At 36.7% G+C, this 25,264-nt stretch overlaps 3 protein-coding genes across 3 annotated transcripts; all 3 read right to left on the minus strand.

The window, feature by feature from the left end:
• LOC306869156 (homeobox protein Hox-B9a-like) lies at positions 1–3,246 on the minus strand (the record flags this gene model as incomplete). Its single annotated transcript, XM_079415785.1, has 2 exons — positions 1–236; positions 2,733–3,246. The coding sequence occupies 2 exons, from the start codon at positions 3,244–3,246 to the stop codon at positions 1–3; spliced, it is 750 nt and encodes a 249-aa protein (XP_079271911.1).
• Positions 3,247–8,388: 5,142 nt separating this feature from the next.
• LOC306868568 (homeobox protein Hox-B10a-like) lies at positions 8,389–11,077 on the minus strand (the record flags this gene model as incomplete). The annotated part of the gene is made up of 2 exons (XM_079414817.1): positions 8,389–9,393; positions 10,522–11,077. The coding sequence occupies 2 exons, from the start codon at positions 11,075–11,077 to the stop codon at positions 9,122–9,124; spliced, it is 828 nt and encodes a 275-aa protein (XP_079270943.1). The 3' UTR covers positions 8,389–9,121.
• Positions 11,078–23,836: 12,759 nt separating this feature from the next.
• Positions 23,837–25,145, minus strand: LOC306866366 (homeobox protein Hox-B13a-like; the record flags this gene model as incomplete). Its single annotated transcript, XM_079411537.1, has 2 exons — positions 23,837–24,084; positions 24,482–25,145. 2 exons carry the CDS (start codon positions 25,143–25,145, stop codon positions 23,837–23,839), a joined length of 912 nt encoding a protein of 303 aa, XP_079267663.1.
• Positions 25,146–25,264: the final 119 nt, after the last annotated feature.

Consider the following 25,264-nt stretch of genomic DNA (forward strand, 5'->3'; position numbering starts at 1 on the left):
TTATTCTTTGGGCTGGTCCTTATTCATTTTCTTCATTTTCATCCGTCTGTTTTGGAACCATATTTTTACTTGTCGCTCTGTCAAGTTCAGCAGGCGAGCTACCTCGTGTCTCCGGTCTCGGGTGAGGTACATATTGAACAGAAATTCCTTCTCTAGCTCCAAGGTCTGATATTTCGTGTATGGACATCGCTTCTTCCGGGATGATCGAGCGTGTAACCAGTTGGCAGATGGGTCGTCTGCAAATGACAGTCAAAAACAAGAAGAGCAGATCATAATATTAGAACAGATTCCAATATGAATCAGGAAACATATTTCACAATGCACTCAAAGTTACAGTCTTCAGGAAGACTGATTATTATTAAAATAAAGTGCTTTAGGGCGCCATCACTTACAAATGTATGAAAACCAACACCATGATTGATGAAAATAAAAGAGAGGAACGCAAAGCAATTTCATCCTATTAACTTGATAAGGAAAAATAAAAAAATAATGTTTCTACGCTTAAACTGTAAAACCACCAGTAGGCAACAACTTTGAACAAGAGGCCATCTAAGTTCACCTGTGATAATCCATGTCATTCATCTCCCTGCAACGGAGAATGTGAAAGGGGAAAAAATATGAAGAAAAGGACCGAGGGGAATAAAATGATTAATTTTGAACTCTACAGGGATTTTAACCATACTGGAATGCACTGTAAAATGTGGTCACATGTGACATGAGATTATCTCCTTTTTAGGGAGAAATGTGGGATGAATTACGGAAGAAGAGCATCTCTAACGAGGCGTCTTCTCCCTCAGTGGTTTGGTCGGGAATGCAGATGGGAGGCTGAAAAATTTCCGTTGTGCTGACTTTTGTTATCATGCACATGGAAAAGCTGAATGTTACAGCGACTCGAGATTCACTGTGATAACGAAATTGATGTCTTCCGTTGCCTACCTGTGTGGGTTCAGTGACGTCAAGGGAAAATGTCTACCATGCTGGTGCTTCATACTCTCTTAAAGTGCATAGGCATTCAACGTTTGGAACATAACTCACTTTTCAGGGGCTCAGACAATTTGAAGGTGCATGCTAGCATGTTAGAAAAGCACGTATTTGTAGATTTGTATTTGTTTCCCATCCTATGCGTGGAAACTCAACGCTTTTGCGTCAAGACACACATCAGCTTTCCACGATATCCCAAATCTTATGACGCAATTGTATTTTCATAACGATGGAATGAGATACACGCATCTAAAATGATTAATGCGCGTGTCATGCAGCTAGAGGCCTCGCGGACAAGTCTGTATAACTTGCAACTTGTGAGACAGGACCGAGACGTGATCCCTAACAATGAAACACTAAGAGGGTCATGCTATACGAGGAGGAAAGTGACTTGCGTTTCCATTAATAAAAAATAATCAAAATACACAAATTAGCCACACAAAGTTTAGAATTTAATTTATTGCATGTAGGCAATTTGGTCAAAACGTTTTCAAAGACAATGCACCTCTGACTTTAGGATTGCATTTGCCCATGTTTGGATTGAATCGTATTTTACTGTGGGTTTTTTTTTTTTTACAAACATATCCCACAGAGCTCACGTACGATTAATGGGAATGTTGGCTCCTCTGATAACTTAATAGGCTTGAAAGCTATAACTTTTTTCTTCTCATATAGGCAGCCATGAGCACAAAGCGGGACGTGTAACTCCCAACATCATTGCCTTTGCCTAGTTTATTCTGGAATGCCGCCCGGGGTAGCACATTGGGGATTTCTACTGCGCACAATTCCATTAGTTCACAATGCTGCAGCCTATTTCACGGATTAAAATCAATGGTCTTTTCAAATACATTGCGACAAAATCGAAAACGATCGTTGAACAAATCCCTAAGAATTAAGCTGCATTTCTGAACTTGTTGGAATACTTTGGCAATAAACAATTTTATATGGTTAAGAGGTGGAATTATTCTATGGATAATTCTCTGCACCGGCTCAAACCCACTCTTGAGGGAGTCAGGTCAGGGAAAAACATGCAATCCCCCCAGCAGCCAGATTTACCACTAAAAACATATTTATGCAATACTACATTTATTTTGTGGTACTCAAACTATACCTTGACCTCAGGGATTATATACAGTCAATAATATTTACACATAAATAGAATTAGATAAACTAAATAAATTAAAGTTTCAGATGAAAAGCGAATAAACCTTATAATATTTTTGCTAACCAAGAGCTACTAAACATAAGACCAACATTTGCACTACAGTATAAGTAAGAGACGCTTTGGAGAGTAATTGCACAAAAAAAGCTGTTTACAGCCGACCCAAATCTGACTGGTGCACTAAAGTGCACTGACGCGCAAATAAGGAACTCTAACAGAGACAGAAAGAGAACTAATATAATAAAAGTTACTCAAGACGAATTGCCGTGAGATAGCGTTGAATAAAACGCAAAAAATTATGATAGGAAAATTAAATCTTGTTTTATAAATGTGTGAAACCTCTACGTGACTCCAACCGAGAAAAGCAAAACAGTGCTCAGCGATGCTATATAGGCTGTTTATAGCATGGCTAAATCATAGTATATCTGGGTAAAAATATACTGTAGATTCGATTAAAAAACCCTACATAGCGAAGACTTGAGAATGCTATGATCATACTTGACTGCGTGAGGTGTCTGTTGCTTTGTTCTAGTTTTATGACAGCATTAAACGCTTTACAGAGTGTTCACTTCCTAGGTTTATAACTTACTTTGATCCGGTCCCTCTTTGTCCTCGCTGCCTTCGCATATGTCCTTATTGTCTTCAAACCCAGCGCTGTGACTAGAATTCATCTTTCTTGCTGTAGAGGACTCCAAGATATACTCATGCTGCCCAACTAGTTTAGGTGGTTCCCCGAGATGACCCAGGAGCGGCTCCATCTTGACCTGTCCTTGCCCAGGCAGAGGCTCTGCTCTCGGAGCACAGTCGAGCCATGTGCGGAGGTATCGAGTATCCGTTGAAGGCACTGGCTGCGTCGGTATGTACGGATGGTAGACCGCGGGTAAGCCATTGGACACGTGGGAACTGAATGGACTCCATGACGAACTGAACACTGGAGGCTTGGGCTGGAAGCTACAAGAGGGGAACTCGGGATGCTCGCCGGGTCCCGGTTGTCTAGCGCTGGAGTACTGTACATTGGAGAAGCGGGACGCGTTCGGATCTTCTCCCTCATGACTTATGATAGAATCGACATAGTAGTTGCTTAGAGTTCCAGAAATGGACATTCTCGGACATTATATAACGTACTGTTCATTAAAGGGAAAACATGTACAATAGAAATGTGCTTTACTCCCCTCTTTACGGTACTCCTCTCTACTCGCTCGCCAACGAAGTAGAGCCGGGCTGCTGTGGTGTGCGCTCCGAGCTAAGTGATTGGTCAGACTTTTTTCGCGAGCCTGATAAAGCGTCAATGGGGTGTAAATCAATCCGCCAAGAGGCTGTACGGAGCTCTCCTCCTCTTGCGCTCTCTATATTTCCCATCTAAATAAATTGTCTTGTTTATGCAATATGCAAAATGGGAGCGTGTCCATATATCTCCTCATATCTACAAGCAGTCAGGAAAATGTCAACTTAAATTATGAAACGTTTTGACATATATATATATATATATATATATATATATATATATATATATATATATAATGCATATGCAGGGCAGTGGCCCACAATAATAAGTGAGAGAACATTTTTGTCTATGAGTTGAGGTGGCATTATATCGTGATCTACCGTATAAGTGCTGAATGGGAACTTGATCATATTTGCTTGATAAAATGTATGACAATAACTAGGCCTATTTAATATAGGCAATTTATCGATATATTTAACAGGACTTTGAAAGATACCACAAAAACCTAATTAAGGCGGTGACGTCTGCTTATAAAGTTTACTCAACCGATTTTTTCACTAAAATATTTAAAATAAAATATTTTGTCCCCCAAGTGTTTAAACTTCTAAACCTCTGAGGAGGCAAACCTCTTCCTTCTTGGAGTAATAGGAGTACGTTGAGATAATGAACAGTTTTATTGGGAAATTAACAGTCATTTTTTGTTAACGAGGGTATTAAACACCACCGTGCGATAATCCCCTTGTATTTATGGAAGAAACTACTTGAACTTTTTTGGTCGTTTAATACTATAATAAAATACTACATCAGGCAGCTTTGATTTTTATAGGCCTGATATACTGCCTGTGGCGAGGACCGTGAACGACTCCGCTGCAGTATTCCATCCAGACGCTCATTTCACACACACAAATAAACAGGATTTTCTTTTCTTTTTTCTTTTATCACTTTATTCAGATACACACCTGTCCATTCTACTCTCTCTGCAACATTTTGCAACAGAAATTCTGAATTAGGCTTGCAAAAAGGCAGATGCATCAGGAAGATTTCACTGTCTGTGGTGAATATCTTGGACCATCAATGCAATACAATATAACAGTGATTTCAGCACTTGCTGTGTGTCTTGGCCGAACCAAATTAATAGTCACCCCTAAAATACAACAATGAATACAGCATATGATGCTGTTGTGCCTCAGTAAAAGGACAATAGCAAATTATGTTTCTAAATTTACAAAGTCATTACATGTACTGTAGAGATCACTGAAAAAAGACATTAAAGCAACTGTTACCATCTTATTTCATGAGAGTTTAGATAGCCCATACTTAGCTTCGTGTAATAATAAGATGCAGTAAGTTGGGCTATAGAATCTCTAAAACCACTAACATGTTAATTACATCAGGAAAAGGCAATGCACTTAAATCACAACCTAGCCGTTTTAAAAGGCATTTAACAACACCCTGTGAAAAAAAAATCAACTGGTCACCGGTGTATTAATTCACATTATGCATTCAATAATCTCTGCTTTCTGTTGGAATTACTAGAGAGAAGGGGGAAAAAAGTGTATAGAAAGCTACACACTAACCCTACTGTAATCTATTGTAATTTACGTAAAATTAGGCCTCTATACTATGAATAAGAGCATACCGTGGAACATGCCACATCAAGCTAAAAAAAAAAAAAACAGGCATTCTGGTGAGCATACAAGTTTCAAGTAATTATTTTAGTTAAATTCGTGTATAGAGAAGTACTGTTTGCCGTATGTGACCACAGAAGATACAATTGTATTTAACACAATCCTGTTTATAAAGAAACAACACCTCTTTTGAACAAAGAAATGTCATTCAGACAAATGTTAATCATCGAGATGCATCTTAGCACACGTATTTGCATATAACATCTATTAACGTAATTTTTAGTACATTTCTGAAATCGTTATAGTAGGTTTCTTTGACTCTGAAGCATGACTCAGTATCTTCCTTGTCCACATTCTGGATATGTTTGATATTTTAGCATGAAGTTTCTTCAAGTAGGCCTAATAGAGGCATCAGCAACAAAGTGATAAATGTATCCTTTTCAAGGCAACAGTTTAAAATGTCTTAATAGCAACTATTTGTAAGTAGCCTAGAATCTCTTATTTTATTCAGTAGAAGAGTGGGCCTTAACTGGAAGGTCAAACTGCACGTCTCACCTTCAATTTGGAGAGTTTCTTGTATCGAGTGGGCTAGTGCTGTGATACGAATTTACGTGTTGCAAGAATTCGTAAAATAACTTTATTCTTAAGGATGAAACTTTCTTAAACTAGCCTACGATTTCGCCATATTTTTTTGCTGGTATAGCCTACAGATGACTTCAGTAATGATGGCATATTGACCAATATTGTTGCATGCTAGTCACCACAAGCAGGCACTCTGCAAGCGTTACCACACAGTGTATAATTCAAGTCATCAACAAATACAATTTTACAAAGTTTTCTGCATCAAAAGGAAGTTTTTCAGATTTTTTTATATGACAAAGCCTACATTACCAAAAAAATTCGGTTGTGTATGTGTCACTAATTGTGGATTTCTAAACACAACAGCTAAAAGGACAGAATGGAGCTATGTTCTATATTTTATTATTATTATTATTATTATAAACCTATTGCCAATTTTTAAATATTTAATTGTTGAGGCTAAAATATGCAAACCGTTTATTAGGTCAATTTATTACTGTGTTAGCTAAATTATTCCTCCATGTGTATTAAAAATGTAAAAAAAAAAAAAAAAAAAAAAAAAAAAATCGATCTGTTGAAAACTACACTGGCAGGCAAGTCACACACAAAGCTTCACAAAAAGCTTTAAGTGAAAATACACAAATTAAACCAGAGAGACAGCAGTTGCTCAGTTGACATTACAACAGTACAACAGTAAATATATAACCAACTCGCTATTCGGATGAGATCAAAATAAACGCGTTTTTTCATAGATCATGTGTTTATATAAAATATATATATATTTTTAAAAAAAGTTAATTATGTGTGTATTATACAGCATGAAGTGTTTATTCTACTCTAACTGCAAAACTTTACAGGTGATCACAATTGATTAACATAAAATTTCCTAAAATATTGAAATATTTATATAAAAAAAAAAAAAAATAGTATATAGGCCTAACTGAGGCATTGTGTTGGAATTTTTGGAAACTTATTTGTGATTTAAAATCGTGCAGGACTTGCAACTCACCGGCAAAAACAGGCCATTTTGAAAATGGAGGGGAAAGCTATCGAAGAAACGCAGTGTTGTGGAAGAACAAATTTACAAACTAGTGCTTGTAGCCAAGTTTTCATCATTTAAAAAAAAATAATAAATAATAATATTGTATATGCCAGCTACTGAGTGTGTAAGTAATATGTAAAAGAAAGAAAAAACACGATGTAATAGCTGCAATATTAACATAAGCATGATCCGTAAGGATTATTAAATCAGTATTTACAATGAAGTCGACACTATATCTTCATTCCGCGTTGAACGGACAATGATGTATTTAACTGGAGCAATTCAGGCAGTTTCAGGTTCCTGTGAAATTAAACGTCCAGCCCAACAACTTGAAACTACCTAAATCACAGACCAGCTTGGTCTTCTCCGTGTTCAAAGGCAAGAGCTGAAAGGCTGCCAGCAGTCTAGCGTCCAAAAGTACTGAACCAGATGAGCACTCATATTTCAGTGCTATGCCCTTTAACAGAGCACTGCTTTACTGAGGAACCGTATTAGAGGGCACTAGAGCTAAAATCTCAAGAAATCAACTGGAACATTTCTGACCCACTGCGGGGAAAGGAGATAGCGAGAATTGTTTAAAGACATTGCTTGAAATAAAGTAATTTAAGTTCACAAGCATGTCCGGTTCTCTCCAGACTGTCGGCAATAAAAGGGTCTATTGCCCCCTGTTATAAAAAGAGGCCCCTGCCTGGCCAATGACGTTGAGGATTGTCCCATCTCAACATGGCGGTTCACCAAAGCAAAGACTCGCTTAGACAAAAGAGGAGGAACTGTAACAATCAAGTAACATCAGCATATGTTCAGAATTATTTCTTAAGAATGGGAAAAGTAAACAACTGATAGGCCTACATAATGAAACCTACAAAAATGTAGCACATCTCATAACACAATAGAAATGTAATAATAAAAATCCTTCACAGTGCAAATTAACATGCAAAAGTTTCAAACATCCATACCTAACGTTCACATGCTTTACCATTATATCCGGTTTATTCTTCTTAGTGCACATACTTAAGATACTCAAGAAAGCGATTATAATATCTTTCGGCCATTCAAATACAGGTCTAGAAATGCAAACCTGAGATATTTGAGATGAAGATGAAAGCAGAACGTAAAATGAATCCAGATGGGTAAATATAACTTCACATTAACTTCTAAAATTCAATTATAGCTCCATTTGAATTGACAAGAAATTAATTCCAGAGACAAAATAATTTGCATTTTTGATGCATTTAAGTTATGTTTTATAACATATATCTCTGGTTAAAAAATTATGTAGGCTAGCCTAATAAAATTATTTAAAAAAAAATAGTAACAATATATTTTCTTTTCTTTTCTTTTTCCACACATTCTATTAATCAAATGGAATTTCAAAAGGTTTTGTTCAAATTAAATTCAAATGTCTTGTTCTAATAAAATGTATTCTACACCCAAAATCAAGTAGCCAAAATCTATTTATACATCTATAAAAAAAAAAGTTTACAATCAACTCAAAACTGCAATTAAAGTTTTGGAATTGTTACATTTACCAAATGCCTTGTCCTTTAATTGTAGAAAGTTTCATGCCGGGTTCTTCGTCTCTCCAAGCTATAGGCTTCTAACGAATTGATTTCTTGAATTGTATGAAACAAAAATGTTTAAAATGTAAAACTTGTATTACAACTTTAAATTTGACAGGTCTACTTATTTTTTGTCACAATATTAAATTAGTACACTGCAGATGAGGTCATTTCCAAAGTGACCACCGTACTTTCTACTGAATAAACGTTTTATGGTCACGAAGTGCAATCTTTTATTTAAAAATGCACTGTTTTTCAAAACAGACACTTTTAAAAATCACATTTTAAGTTATACATTCAACCATGCTTCAGCAGAAGAAAAAAATCTGTGCCTTTTCACTCCAGCTTATATAAATACAAGACAAGAAACCACATTTAAAACAAAACAACAGTACCTGTGCTTGATGTAACTGCTCCTCTGATAATGGATCCCCTTTTAGGATTTTTTTATTATTATTATTATTCTGGAGTGTCCGCACATAGTTAGCTACCTAACATATAAATAGCCTACTATGCACCAAAACACAACCGCTGTAACACTCATAACCTGTAACAACAAAGAAAAAAATCATCCTCATATAGGCTAATGGGAAAGCGTTGTTCAAATATCGAAAATTACAAAATATTAGGTCGCTGAAAAGTTGACCAGAACAATAAACACTGTCCATGGGCCTTGTGTGAATATGACAAGCTTACATAGAATAGCCAAAAACGTCTCTTCTCATTTCGTTACACTTTTCTGTTCATCTTCATGCGAGGTATTAAATTTATTTCCTTTACATTCGCCTTATAGGACACATACTGTGAAACACCGTAAGATTTGACTGATCGTTTCCTCCCGTTAATCCATCAGAAGCAGCAGTTGCATCAATCCACTTGCACCGGATGATAGCTGCAATGATTTGTGCGCTGAGTTCGGTATTTTTAACCGTCTTACATAGCAAACTAGACAGTGACACTTATGCCAGGGTCCCTTGTCTGGTGCTCTCGAGTCATTTTTTTCAGTTTCATCCTGCGATTCTGAAACCAGATCTTAACCTGGCGGTCGGTGAGATTTATGCTCCGGCTAACCTCCAGGCGGCGCTCGCGAGTCAGGTACATGTTGAATAGGAATTCTTTTTCCAGCTCTAGGATTTGGTGTTTGCTGTAAGGACATCGCTTCTTCCTCCCTGCTTTCGCCCACAGCCAGCCATTTGCAGCGTTTTCTAAAGTCACGTCTTCAGATAAAAAGAGAAAGAGAGACAAGGCTATTATTCAGTCGCCCTTCACAGTGAGCAAATAGCCTCTGAGCTTGGCGCTCGCGGCCATTACCTGGCTGTGTCCGACATTTTATGACAGGAAATAATGTCAGCACAGCATACGCACTGTGTCTGTGTTGGTCGTCGAGAGGGGGCGAATGGAAAAAAAAAAACAAATGAGGAGAAAGGGAGAGAACAATGCATGACATGAATTGCATTCACATTTTTTTTAGTTCATTCAAATATTATCTCAACTAAAGTGAATTAAACCAATTATATTTTGCAAATCACTGGTTCATAAAATGGACGAAGCCAAGAAAAGAAAAAGAACAAGGAAAAAGTATTGGCCCTCACATTCCAGAGGCTGAAATTTACTTGTCACCTTCAAAGTTTTCTAAATTATAATTAAACTTTCAGTCGTTCTTAATTTTAATTTTTAATTTTATTTTTTGTGATAGATGTAATATAATAAAAAATATCTTAAAAATAGCCTACTGCACATTTCGGGCTAAACTAATAAAATACATAGGCTACAAGTGAATATTCAGGATATAGACTAGTTAGGGGAAAAGGCAAACTAATTAAACACACACTCACACACACACACACACACACCTTTTAGAAATTTTAGTCCTATAAGAGAGTCCTTAAAACGCCTCGTAAAACGTTGGTCTAAAAAATACTAGGATAATACAAATATATTTACATGGCTGTTCTGAATCTGCTAACGTTGGTTTATCTTTACATTATAGGCCTACCCACTTCTCAGTAATTATACCAAACCGCCAGTTCTGAACCCAGAAGTGACTTTCTTCGTTTCACATCAATAAAAGTGTCCTAAAGCAATGCCACACCTGGCCCACACTAAGGTTTCCAGTTGACAATGGATCCTTCCGCTGGTTTGATGTTCTGATAAACGACGTGCAATTTAGTCTGTCTGGGGTAATTCGGTGCAATAAATTCATTTTCAAGCCCTGGTTCTCTTTGTGTCTGAGTAGCTACACCCTTCAATTGCTTTCGGAAAGGGAAAAATAAAATCTTGTCTTGGTAGGCTATTTGATGGGCTTGCTTTACCCACTGCTGTCTCTTTTAACCTTGTTTACCCACCTTGCGCTCCCTTTCTGTGAGTTTTATCGCTCCCGGTAAAGTCTGTCTGGAGATTATTTGGCTCTGTGTCGTTTCTACTTCTTTGACTGATGCTCAGTGTGGTGCTGATGCTCCCGTTGGTTCTGCTTTCACTCCACTGGCTTGGGTTTTTAGTGCTTTCCGTCGTTAAATAATGCGTATCGGGCTTATTGTCAGTTTCTGAACAGGAAGGCGCGGAGAAAGACAGACTGTGCAACTGTTGGGAGTCTGAGTGGGAAGAGTGCGACGGACTCTCTGGATCTGTGTCGGTATTGAGAGATAAGAGTTTGTGTCCGGAGTAAAAAGACTGTTCTGGACGATGGTTTTCAGTGCCGTTCAAAGAGCCCATATCTGTCATGAATCTGCTGAAGGCGGAGATGTCGAGAGGCTGTCTGCCTTGCCCTGTCGGGTCCAGAGAAAAACAGAAGGGGTCCTCCCTGATGGGACACGCGCTGACATTAGAAACCTCGACAGGACTCAAGTGCGCTCCATCCCAGTTCACAGCTCCATGGAGAAACTGGTGACTTGGCAGAGCCATGGCTTACTCAGCCGGGGAATTTCTGAATCTGTTTTACGGTCTGGAGCGCGATCGAATACGCTGGGATGGTCCCGCTATTTTGGATTTGGCAGTCCAGGTTAGGACGCGAGCCTCCGTACGCCCCGCGCAAAGGATCCTTTGTATCTGGGCTATCGAAAGATTTCCCTTCAGACAGTGTGATCACCGTAGAGAATTTGTCGGAGAATGACATTGCTGGAGCATATTTTGGGCCAAGGCAACAGTATCCTTTCTATTGGCTTTTCAAGCAGTATGGCGCATGTACGTTTCCTTCTGCTCCGAGCTCAATAGAGACTGGGGTTCACGGGCAAGCTCCTCCCCTTGCAGAACTGCTTAATTCAAGTGCTTCATCAAGCTTCCACCCCAAATCATTGTGATTTCACCTTTTTTTTAACAATACTATACCAGATTATAGGAAAATGTCTGAATAAAAGACCACGAGGACAATCTTATTAATATTATTGAATATTTGAAGATTTAAAAAATGATAAATATAAATTATAGTCAAGGTGAACTGAATAAGTTTAGCACTGTCTTTGCAATGGTCAACCATACATGTTTCAAAAATACTGGACTGCCACTGGGCTTTGCGTGATGCATTTGATATTGTAAATAAATATTTAACCAAAAATATGAACTAATTAAATTTGCTGAAAATGACCAATTGATATCAAATAACACCGATGATAAGAGTCTAATATAAGCAACACGAATACTTAAATTGACGCAGTGTTTTTATTCACAGTATACAAATTAATTTATAAGTTGCCGCTATTTTATAATAATAATAATAATAACAATAACATATTGGTCTTATTTTTATTATAATAGATGCTGTCAATAATGAATTAATTTAGTTTATTACATAACTGCAGCTGTAGTATGCCTTTTTATCTGTGTTTTATTATTATCAATGTTATGTTATTGTATATTTGTATACTCATGACAAAGTAATAGGCCTATATATGTTATCTGTAAGAGGAACGAAACGGATTCTTTGGGTAAGTAAAATAGCAACCTTATTTGGGTAAATATATTTTTTGGGTCAAATATTTCAAAGGAAGGTTTTAGTATGTATCTATGTTTTGTTTCAATAAAACAAAATAGGAGTGAGAGCACAAAATATTTTAACAGAGTAGCAAACACTGTAAATATAGATCTTTAAAAAAATTTTTAGAATGATTGGTCCGTAGAATCTGTAGATAAACTATGTTAAATAAATGTGATTTAAAAGATTAAAAGTCGTTTAAAGACTTTCTTAACCTATCTTACTGTAGGTGGTTAAAACAATTAAGACGACAAAACTCTTTTTTCTGATTGTAGTGCGCGCTCAGCTTTTAAAATCAAAATAAATAACTTAATATTCTCTGAAGCAAGCATACTAGGTGTAAATGAGGTCTTTTTAGCTTACATAAGCCTACAACAATATTCTGCTATCTTCATTTCCCAAGATTGTAAAGCAATGCTTTATTTGGTCATTGTTCCAGTGGGAAAAAAATGCAATTCAAGGAAATAAAGCTTAACAAATCTTTTAAAAAATAAATTTCAAATCGACGATGAATATTATACAATAAACACTTATCTCCAATGTCTAACACTGACATATGGTCATATTTTTTACACTGCCAAATGTATTTAGTTAAAAAAGTACATATCTGGTCGTTTCATTCACAGAGTAGCTATGCTCACAATCGTAATCACTTGATAACCTGGATAAACCATATGGTGATAAATAAACAACCTACAAATCAGTGCGTGAATAAATGTAATATAAATGTAATATACACTTACATTGTTCTCCAGCCGACCCTCGTTCACAATTAGAATAAAAACCGGAAACATTTAATACGTTTTCATAAATCCAAAGAGGCCTTTGGCCTTCGACGTCCCATGAATGATTGCTTGCGGTAAAGATTTGACGTTGACATCACCTGTCTCGAACAATTGTTTACTTTTTGTCTGGCATTCTGCACTAAAACTATTTAACATTTTCTGACTGGCATGCCTAACGCATTTTAAGAACATCCCAGATACCGTGTGCCTTTCTTCCTCGATTCCTTTTCTCTTACAAATAGCCAGAAATAAAAGGAACCCTGATCAAATTTTCCTATATTCTACACATTCCAGGTTTATAATCACAAACAGAATCGCTGGCCCCTTCCAAATGGTGAGAGGATGTTCGGTCAAACTCGTATAACTGTAGCCATGACAACCAAGCCACTCCATTTGCTGTAAAGTTTTACTGCCAAGCCGTCTCTAAACAGCATGTGTCTGGTGTGGAGAGGAGAGGGGAGTGAGCTAATTCTGTTTTTTTCTGTTAAAGTTCAAGATTGTGGTTGAATAATTAACAGCTTCTTTCCATAGGCTGGTCTAGTCTGCAGAAATTGTTTAAGGTGTATGAAGAATTGGAAAGATCAACAGTACTATACAAAATAATTTTATTTTATATATATATTTTTTTTCTTTCTTTCAACAAATGCACATGCTGTGTGTGCTGAGTAGACTAAAGGTCCAGATGTTGAACTTCTAAGGCATGTGTTGTCTTTTTATATAACCTGCACCTCAGTGCATATAAGTGCAAGATTAATGGTTTGGCAGATAAAACCGGAGAAAATTAGATTTAGTTACAAAATCTTATAATTATTGATTTGATTGCATCATCTGTAAGTCGCTTTGGATAAAAGCGTCTGTTGTGAATAAATAACAACCAGATCTCATATAATAGTACGCCAAATAAAAACAAAAACTCGTCGAAAACTGACTTTGGCGTCTATATGCTGCTCAATTGGTAAGATTAGGGTTGTGGGGTAGATGCGTATCATATGTACGCGAAAATTGCATATGCACGCTAACAAATTTCGTATCATATGCACGCGAAAACTGCATATTATGCATGCCAAACACGTGCGTATCATATGCACGCCAAAGTAGATTTTTGCGTATCAATACCACGAGTATTTGTTTTGATTTGGCGTACTATTTATACGCATTTTCATGAGACCGGGCCCATAAATGACTGGTTCCGTCAGTCATTACTTATAAGACAAACGGTTACCTTTTGAGGCTTAAAAACGTGCGCCACCGAGGAATTAGCTATGTGAGGAAGGATCTGTTAATGTGAATCACAAAACACAATTTCAGTAACATCTGTGCAGAAAACGCGCACCATTAATGCTTTGCATGTAATTCTCAAAAGATGTGTGAATATCTTGGCGGTGAGACAAACCTACAACTGTGCAAGGATCCATGCCAGTTCTGCAAGCAATTACAAGTTCAAATGCATTAAGCTACATATCTGATCAGAGCAGCATGTTTTCAGCGATGAACGTCAGATGTACGTCCTGTTGTCTTCAGAGAAGTATTTAAAACCTATTTTTGTAAAATAATGAGCTTCATGAGAGGATTGCCTGTATCATTGGGTAAACTATAATAAAATGTCTGGGGGATTTTAAAAACATTTTTGCATTTTGGAATATAGTGCACAGAACTAACTATTCAAAAAGCCTAGCCTTTTTCTAAATGCTCATACGTTCACATTAACATTATGCAAGATATTGCAAAGAGAGAGAGAGAACGTATATGTGTTGTTGCTAATTATATCGATTACAATCGAAGTGGACTTTTGTTTTTTAAATTAAGCAATTAAACAAATGCAATAATAAATAGTGTAACACAATTATAATGTTACCCGAGAGATGTCTGTGAATTTCAATTGTGTAATTCATGCGCTGCTGAATAAGGCGTTCCCCTAATGTGTTTCTCGTACATCATACCCTTTTTATCTGCTAATCTTTTTGACCTTTGGAGTCAGGAAGAACAGTTAACTTGCACTATTGGTCTACGATATCTTGTATTTCATTTCATCCTACGATTGTAAGCTCCAGACCTCCAGAGCGTACTTCTAAGGGTCACTTGCCAGTAGGAGGCAGCGTAATCACAAAGAAAAGGCAGAAAGATTTTATTTTATTATTATTTTATGAATAAAATGTGCATAAACAATAGAACAGAAAGAAAAACGTTAAAGATGGCGATTGTGTGTCATGGTGCATTATGCGTTCAAAGAAATTAGAAACTCAGTCATAAACATAAAAGATTATGAATAATCAATAACCAAACACAAATCAAAACCATGATTCATTTGTAAACTATATTTTGTGAACATGACGCTGAACTAAAACGACTAGAATTTTCCAATAAAGTCAATCTGAATGTCTGAAGACAGTGTTCTGTTTCTATTTTAGGTATACTGTTGCGTACAATAAAACAATAACATATTCATACCACACTGAGTTGCTGCCAAACTACTGAATGGTGACAAATAAGTTGTGGGAAAGCAGCGTAAAGCCAGTCAATACCCTCTATTGACACAAGTGGGAAAAATCCACTGAGAGCCTCCCTCTCTGCTGGATACGAACATTTATGATTTAGGATGCTGCAGACCATATCCATATGCCGAAGAGAAACTAAACTCTGCTCCATATTAGCGCCACCTGTGACCAGTGCACACATACCCTAGACCCCATCACTCATGTGTTAAGCTCTTGACCAGATACTGTAACTGCACATTTTAACTCATTTCAATGTTACTCTTTAGAATGTATCAAAAATGTTTTCTGTGTTTTTATAGTGTGCAATCCGGTTTCATTTGATTTACACTGATAGTCTGCCTCTGATGTTTGCATTCTTGTCAAAGATTAATATGACAAATAATTTCAAATTTGAATGTAAGGGACTGGTTGTGGATGATCAGATTAAATATTAAATATTCCAGTAAACTACAAAACAATGTGCTAAAAAAAAATGTACCCTATGCAAATGTTTTTGCAGTTATTTGAAGAATTATTACGCTAAGATAATTATGATGCACGGTACTGACATTATATGTGCAGTGTTTATCATTTTTTATTTTTTTTTTAAATCTTCAAGATAGAAATAAAGCCATACATGTTTCGAAACGTTAATATTTCAGACACTGACACATGCAGCAGTTTACAACAACCACTGGAGAGGAAACATTCAAAAATGGTTATTATCAACTAGATTATATGAAAAACTGCGATACGTCTCCTTGACGCTTTCAAAAAGACCAACAAAATTAAACTAAATGACTACCTTGATAATAAATGACAACCCGAAAAATTGGTGATGCCGTTACATATAATGACCACATGGTGGAGCCATTTCACTAAAGTCTAGTTACAAAGACAGTGAAAATAAGAGAAAGCAGTATTTCCTGTCAGCATGTTTCTCAAAATGCATTATTTTGTCATACGTTTACTTTACTACACACGCAACCTCACTGAACCTTTGCTGACACGTGAACTCATTTAATAGAATTCGATGCTATTAATGGCCTGAATCTCATATGTGCGTGTTTTTATGAATTTACAGAAGGGTCAATGATCAAAAAACAAAACAAAACAAAAGATAATATCAGAGAGGTGTGGGGGGGGGGGGGGGGGGGCTGTGCAAAATGAACTCTTCAGGCAACTGGCTTCATCACTAATTGATCATGTACACGAAGTTACAATTATTTTAAAAATGCATTTTAATAAAGCTTCGAATTTAATATTTCATTTATATGCGAACAGACAATCTCCATCAATGGACATGGGTGAATTTTTTATTGTTGTGTATTTCAGTGACGCTTTACAGCCGCCAATAGACAATTAAGTCAAAGAACACCCAATGTCCTGGATGACTATCAGAGCGAGAACAATCCAATAAAGAGGCTTCCCGTAAACCCCGCAGTGGGTGTCGTCATCGAGAGACTGAGCGCCTTTTCCAGAATCGTAAAATTCCAAGTCGTGCTCAAATCAGAGGCTCCACAATGAAATCCGGTGTGACCTTGCTGGACGGTGAAGGGCAAACCTCCAAGAATTCACCACTCCACTCCTTTAGTAGTGCGTCTCTCCCTCCCTGTCTCACTCTCTGTTCTCAGAGAAACAACTTACAGTGTTAGACAAAAGTTACTTTCAAAAATTAAATGAAGTGAAGCATTGAACACTGAAACATTCCACAACACAAAGAAAAGCAGTGTTAATTAAATCGGAATGGGACAACCTCTGAGTTATAAGCAGTAACACTCTGTTGCCAGTAGATGTCAGCAATGTTCATGCAAACTCACCAACAATGTACATTCCTCATTTTAACTACTCCGCAATTATAATGAGTAACAGAGACAGTTAACTGAACCAGAACCAACACTTATATATATATAGAGAGAGAGAGAGAGAGAGAGAACTTGTCATTATTTACTCACCATCATGTCTTCTGCAGAATGCAAAACAAAATATAAAAAAAAGAATAAAAAAATAAAATAAAAAAAAACACTGGTGTCCAAACAGCATTGGTATTGGAACCCAGTTGTTTTCATTGTATGGAGAAAAAAACAGATATTTTTCTAAATATCTTTTTGTGAGTGTGTTTCAAGAGAGAATGCAGCTGGAGCAAAGAAAAGATAAATAAATGATGATTCAATTTTTAATTTGGAGGTATCCCTTTAATAGATTTGAGATGGGAGCTGCCAGGTCCAAAGGAGATGAATTTATGCCAAAATGCCCACATATCCCGAGACACACACTTTGCAATCAGTGTTTCTTGTTATAAAAAAAATCGCTTCATATATTGAAGAACAAAATTAAATGATTGTACTTTTTATTGCGTAACATTTTGAACTGACATGTTCATCAGACACAATATTAATCAAATAAAATAAAATAAATGGTATTGTTATTATGTCGCAATGTGGAGCTTGTAATGTGAACACTATAAAATCTCAAGAGTTTGTGCATGAAAAAAATATATATTCCATTTGTTATTCATTTTATAGCAGTAACATGAAAAATTAAAAATCTAAAACATTCAGTTTTTTTTTTCTTTTTCATTTTTAGATTTACTCTCACTAGTTGTGATTTGATCAAAAAAACTTCCAACAAATAACCGATCAATAAGAAACAAGTTCTCAACATGAAAATATTGCAAACATGCTGTAATATATAAAATTGCACGTCCTCCTGTCAAGGTGATTAAAGTTATTTTAAAGTTAAAGTTAAGGATTAAAAATGACGGATTTTGTATTAAATGGTTTCATAAATACTGATGTTTATTTTTAGATGTTTAGATCTATAAATATGTAGATTTATAAATGAATGAAAGCAGCTCAAAATAAACGCATGGTTTCATTTCATCCTGAAGCACAAATACACACAGTACACACAGGTCACGTGTTTATCCTAAAACACACTGGTACTGAAATGCATGACAAAAATGGGACCGAAGATCGCATCCTTGGAGTGCCAACGGGCTTATGCAGCTGCCCATTACAAATCCCCGCGCAACCATCCAGATGTTCTAAAGTCTGAACTTCGAGCTAAGATATGGAGATATGTGTCTAGAATTAAGTGATACATTTATTAGACCTCAAGTCAGCAAGTCTCGCAAAAATATCAAAATTCACAACACTTTCGCACTTAATACAACAACTTAAAAATGTGTTTTAAATCACACACAAAAAGCGTCTATGGATATTTCGGGTGTATCATATCCCTAAAACAATTGGGCGCAACAATATAAGGCTCGACGTAAAAGTGTAAATGATTTCAGTGTCACAGAAAATAATGGAATAAATTAGAGCTCACAGTATCAGAGAACTCTGTTTCTTCCAAAACTCCGATTTATAAGGTCAGCATAATTGTAGTGCCCTGTAAAATTTCACACATGAGTTGCATGTTGCATGCCAATACATTTGGTTATTTTACTGCCATACAGTTATGCTAATGTCTGTTTAGGCTGGATGGCATTTCTCTCCACCAAGAAAAGAGCTGATGACCAAGCTCCTCCTGTGTTCAGTATAAGATTATAATCACTAATTTAAATCACTTTCTCTCAAAGCCTTAAAATTAGAAACGATCCTGAACAATTGTTTTGGCAATTAGGGTTAGTGCAACAATGTGTATTTACTGTCTTCTACAGTTGAAGAAAAAAAGCGTGGTCGATTATTACACAGTTTGTTTTGGAGCTAAATAAATATTGTTTGCGACATTGAGACATCATAAGGGCATTGCCAGGATCATGCTTCTCACGCAAAATTCTCTTGATCAAATAACATGTCTATCTTTTCTCCTGGTATAGCAGAGGCATGCTCAGAATTCTCTCGATAAGTAAAAACTAAAATGCATTTTTTTATTTAATATATGACATTTGATTTTATTTACGCGAGAGAGTATTTATCGGAATTTTAATGCTTTAACCTTAATAAGCATAAGTCATATCCAGCTGTACTGATAATGAATGAATGGAAAAGGAGACTCGTAGATGGAAATGTTGGCAACACTAAAGCGTGCTCAATATAGCGGCAACAAATGCAACATATTTCTTTTGGTTTTGCCAGATGAATCAGTTTTGCCTCATAATCTTTTAGATGCATTGCATTAAAAATTTAACTACGCTTTCCAATGCATGACGAAAAAGGTTTGCTGATGGTGAGGTATGCTGTTTGAATTTGCTCGGGCAGTAGTTATTCAACTTGATGCACATGTACCCAAGTAGGTGTTAACACTGGTTTCGTCAACTTTAACCTAAAAGATGGTGTAGGCCTACCACTATAGCTGACTGATCGCGACACAATCATTCAACCCGAGCAAATAACGACCTGAATCTACCGAATTACAAATAGAATAAGCAATTCTAAAATAGGAAATATAAATGTTACTACAAAATAGACTTAGTACACATTGCTTACAGAAATCCGAGAACGCTAACTGTACACTTCACTGTAAACTTTAATAATATATGTAATCAAACGTTAAGATTTTTTTTTTAATCTTTTAGGTTTTGTATTATACAGTCATGTTAATTTAACATCAAATACGTAAATAAAATTCATACATCTTATGCTCACTTAACCTGCCATATGGAAATAAGTGCATTCAGATGTAATAATATTACCTCAATACTTTGTGTCAATTATGTTAAAAGAGTGATTTATTCAGCGTGAACATAAATATACCTTCAGTGAATTGTTACATCGCTATATCTAAATTTTCATTCGATAAAAAAAATCGCTTGATATTCCTATCTTTTAACTATCTTCCTTTTACTATTTTCTATTTTTAACTGTTCCAGACATGATACAAACTGTAAACCATTTCCTACTATTCTCGTATTAAAACATTAACACAGGTTGTGTTTATGTCTTATATGAAATACATGTACCACAGAAGAATAAAAGTGAGCATCTATTCTAACATGAAACTTGCAAAGACATATCATCATAATCATCCACCCTGGAAAAAAATGGTAATTTAAAAAATGTGCTTCAAATGGTAACATCTTAAATTATTTGATTTTATTTAAAAAAAAGTATGTATATATATATATATATATTACTGAATCAACGTAAATAAATTAGGTTACACCAGCAAAACTAAATTTAAGGGTATAAGATCAGATGAGAGTAGCTCTTTAACGCAACAATTGCAGGTTACCATTTTTACATTACATTTATGCATTTATCAGACGCTTTTATCCAAAGCGACTTACATTGCGTTCAAGTTACAGTTTTCACATTTTATCAGCTCTTTTTTTTTTACAGTGGATTGGGCTGCTATTGCACAGGGTATAAAGGAATAATTGAAACAACCCATTCAAATCTGTTATGTTCAGTTATAGTGGAAATATCAATTTCATAAAAGCTTCGAATAGGAATTACGGAAAACTAGAACAGAGCAAAGAAAAGACAGGAGTTTCCTTTCAATATTTACGACCACTCTGAACGCCAGATTGTTAAGAAAACCTGCCAATAAGCTGCATTAATTAAGTAATTGAGAGAAGTATTGAACTTGACCTTTAAAGCAAATAAGATGCGAGCCAGCTTTGGCTAAGTGCTGATCAACTGTACCATGACAACACTGCCTATATATCAGGGTTCCTCAAATCTTTCTCTGGAGGGCCAATCTGCTGCAGAGTTTAGCTCCAACCCTACCTGTGATTTTCTAATGATCTTGAAGACTCTGATTAGGGTTAGAGCTAAACTCTGCAGGAGTGGGCCAGATTTGAAGATGTTTTAGAGTTGTTTTAGGGCTAGAGGCAACAGACAAAACGGGGGAGGGGATCTGCACATGAACTTGAGGGAGATGAGTCTGAAATTCCTCACTCAAATAGCTGGCCTGGCAGCAACTGCAAAATCTTATCGCTGTATTGTTGCATTTTATTATTATTATTCACTTAAACACAAACATGTAGGTCTACATATGCGTATTTGCTGCATGCATCCTCATTCACACAAAAACGAAACAACTTCAATAATCAATTGCTCATTTTACATTTTATTTTCACTTACACAGTGGCCTGTAGGTATTTTTTATTGCAGTGGCTACTACATAGGCGAAATTTAGACATGTCTCCAGTTGTTTGGTTTCTTCATCGGCCTCACAGAAAACAAACCCCGTCTTACTCAGAACGACAACAAAGAAAGAATTTTTGTTCTCAACAAACGTGGCAGTTTTATTGTTAGTTCTGAAATTGGGAGAGCTCTGCGCTTTTGTGCGTTTTCTAAAGAGAAAATGGAGTCGCCATTAAATCACAATGTAAACTTAAAAGCAGACGCACCGTTTGTTTGAAAGCTTTTGTCAAGTTCAATGTTAACTAGAAGTGGAAGGAAGGACTTGGACATTTTATGACCCCCTGGGCTGTCTAAGGAAGGTAGGAGTTAAATGTACTGATTCATGTGGAAAAAATAATTTTAGAACTCTTATAACGTTTTACTATCTTTGACTAAAACTATTAGAAACGATTGTGAAATAAAGGCTTGCTGATGACGTCTGACAGAAGTGACAATGTTTTGTCAATTGTTCAACTTTTGTGCGCTTTTATGCTATGCTCCGATTACAAATCAAAATTTAAAAAATCATCGACACAAAATAACACCAGGAGCCACGGCCTCTTGTGCATATATTGCTATAGTTTGAGAGAAGCTAAGAAGGATATTCATACCAAATCACATCACCTAGAAGCTATGCTAAAGCTTAATGTTTAAAATCTATTAGCAAAATATAATTTAACCAGTAGGCCTATCAGCATCAATTTGTTGTTACTTAAATTGATGCAAGTACAATATAAAACCTTTCTATGCTGACCCTTTACAGCTGCGGAGACTGAATAAAGAAATAAGGAATAACACAACTTGAAAGTGGACTGGAGGTGACAACGCGAAGCCGCTGAGTAACGACGGACCTTTTACACGCTTACTAATCTAGACAGACATTAAGTGCAGGTAGCAAAGGCAATAGACTGCGGCTCTGTTCACTGTCTGACAATTAAACTGCTCGGACTTGACCAGAAACGTAAATTAGGCCTGCTGAAGACTATAAAGGAGATCATCGTACATAAATCTAGGAATGGTGGCTAACTTTACATTTCTGAGCTCAAGAGTTATTATAAAGCGGTATATAAGAAGGCACCCAGAGTATAATTTCAGTCTACACTAATGCATCCAGGCTCATTATAAAATCACTATCGTTTCATTTGGCGTGTAGTGAAAGACAATTGCGTTCAAACGTGAAGAGCCCCAGTAAACTGTGGAAGGTGATGATGGTATTCTTGAATATTCATAGTTTCGGGAAAGACTAAATCTATTTCTTATCTTTAAGCATGTGACTTTCAAGGTCAAGGTTAAGGGCTGATTTAGTAGGTCTGTAGTCGAGCGCCCCCTCCTTTTCTGCCAACATCAAAACACCGCCGCTGCTACTCTAACCGTGAGGAGGAAATCCCATATCGTTACGTTTAAAACCCAGTGTGCATCCTTTATGAATGCATACGAAAACTTTAAGGATACATACAGCGACTGGAGACTTTTTGCCATAAAATATCATAATAAATATTTTAAATGTTAACAAAAATTGTAAGGCGCTTTGAGTTATTTGCTCAAACGCCGCACATTGTAAAACAATAAAGGACTTTTTAACAATTAAAGGCTCCAATAACGGAAGCGATATTTCTGCTGAATCATACAACCAAATCTGATGTAAAATGTCAAGATATAAATACGTTTTTTTTACATTGCCTCAAATGAATGCATAGCTTTCGAAATTAAACAAAAGTATCCTCCAAACAGCTGCCTATTTAGGAATCAATAACAAAGTGCTGTAAATTGTTCTGAAACCATTTCAAAATAATGGCAGAAACTGTTTGTTGATTTCTTTTACATTGTCATCAATGACAGCATTAATTTTGCAACAGAGGACTAAAGAGTCATTACGCAACGCTCAATATGAATATGAACACCGACTTACTTTGCTAGAAAACACTGAATGGAATTAACACATTTATTAAGGTTTGTGATATATGTTATTGTGTTTTACAAGCGATATAAACATAGTATATAAGTACTGACAGGTACTGGGTAATAAGCTATAAGACTAATACAACATCAACAACAACAATAACAACAACAACATTGACATACCTAACATTAACTGCAAGCTAAAGATGACAAAAAGACTTCAAACGAACACAGTTACATATAGGCAGGCACGTGCGTAATTTACAAGCTGTATTGTCCTTTCATGGTTTTTTCCATTTCATTTAGATTATTCATTTTTGAGTCCATCCATTTATTTGTTTGGTGTAAATGCGCTGGGGAAAGAAAACATTCAGTCCCAGTCCAAGAAAAGTCCTCGCGACGACTTTTTGCTTCTCTGAATTTCAAATCACCGAGAAAAGCAAAGATTCAGCTCTGCACTATGGCGCGCTGGTCTTAACTTTGGCAACGAATTTCTTTTCCTTAACCCTCCTGTTTTGAAACCAAATAGTGATTTGACGCTCGGACAAGTTGGTTGCCGCTGAAATCTTTCTCCTCTTGTCCTTTGTGATGAATTTGTTGGCTGCATATTCTTTCTCCAGTTCCTTGAGTTGTACTTTTGTGTACGGTATCCGCTTCTTTCTACCTCGACGGAATGAGCCCCCGTCATGTTGGTGGGCCACAACATCTGGAACGAATAACAAAAAGGTTTATTATTAATGGGCTCATTCATTTTCTAACTAAACTACATTTCAACAAATTTTACATTTGCAGATTTTCGGAGTTTATCCATTTAATTACCAATTCGTTTTAAAAGTTATGTGATTCGAAAATTGTTACTTTTTGGTAAATTGTTACTTTTTGTAAACGTTTTGTATTTGTGTTCTTTAGACAATGAAGGCACATTGGTGCTCTTGCTTCTGATATCTCAAACCTGTGTCTACAAATAAAATCTGTCTTATGTATGACTAGAAGAGTAATATCCTTTTGCTTAGATATTTGAGAGAGCTTATGCTATACCTTAACGCGTAAGAATTTTTATTTTGAACATTCCCATTTCAGTCGTAAAATGGTTTAAAACGTACCTGCTAATGCAGACTTCCAGAGATGGCCCGCCTGGCTCTGGTCCTTGGAGCAATACATCTGACTACCCCATCCGTTAGCCAGAGCCCAGGGTTGGTAGCTATCCATAGGCAGGAGACTGTCGTGTCGCGGCTCTCCGGTTCCAAGCGTCTGTACCACTGACACGTCCAAATAACTGGCCATGGACTGGTAGGGACTGGGGTAGCTGTGGTAAAAGGCGAACTCTTTAGCCCTGCTAGGATATTCTTCAGATGTGACTGGGGTATCCATGTATTTATCTGCAGTGTAGCTGAGTGCACTCGGCTGCGTGCAGGACTTGAGGGAACCCCGCCCCATTCTGCAAGGATAATAGCTGTTGCCAAAATAGCCGTACGGGATGGGACCGGTGGACGATGCCTGAGGAACCGTTGGGCAAGGTGTGCACTGCTTGCCTGACTCTGCAGAACTTGAAGTCGATACGTCCACAGTGGAATAGCTGGAGCCGTGGACGAGACTAGACGGGTGGCCACTCAAAGCCGAGTGGGCCATCAGATTCCTGCACTGGTTGGCTGCAAAATTGCCGCTTCCAACCAGACCCTCCATGTTCTTCAGCTCATCCAAGTTGTTTTCATACACAAACATAACCGTGTCCGCCCAGCGAGGATTCAAGACAAGGGAGGTGGTCATAGCACGCTCACCATTCGGACGGAAAATTATTTTGCAAAGACTCAAGTCCGAAGCAGGACACTCAGTTACATTGGTACAGCTGCATTGACGCAATGGACTTCAGTCTGCATTGCAGTACC

The sequence above is a fragment of the Barbus barbus genome (genome assembly GCF_936440315.1).
Source record: "Barbus barbus genome assembly, chromosome: 4".
Classification (NCBI taxonomy): Eukaryota; Metazoa; Chordata; class Actinopteri; order Cypriniformes; family Cyprinidae; genus Barbus; species Barbus barbus.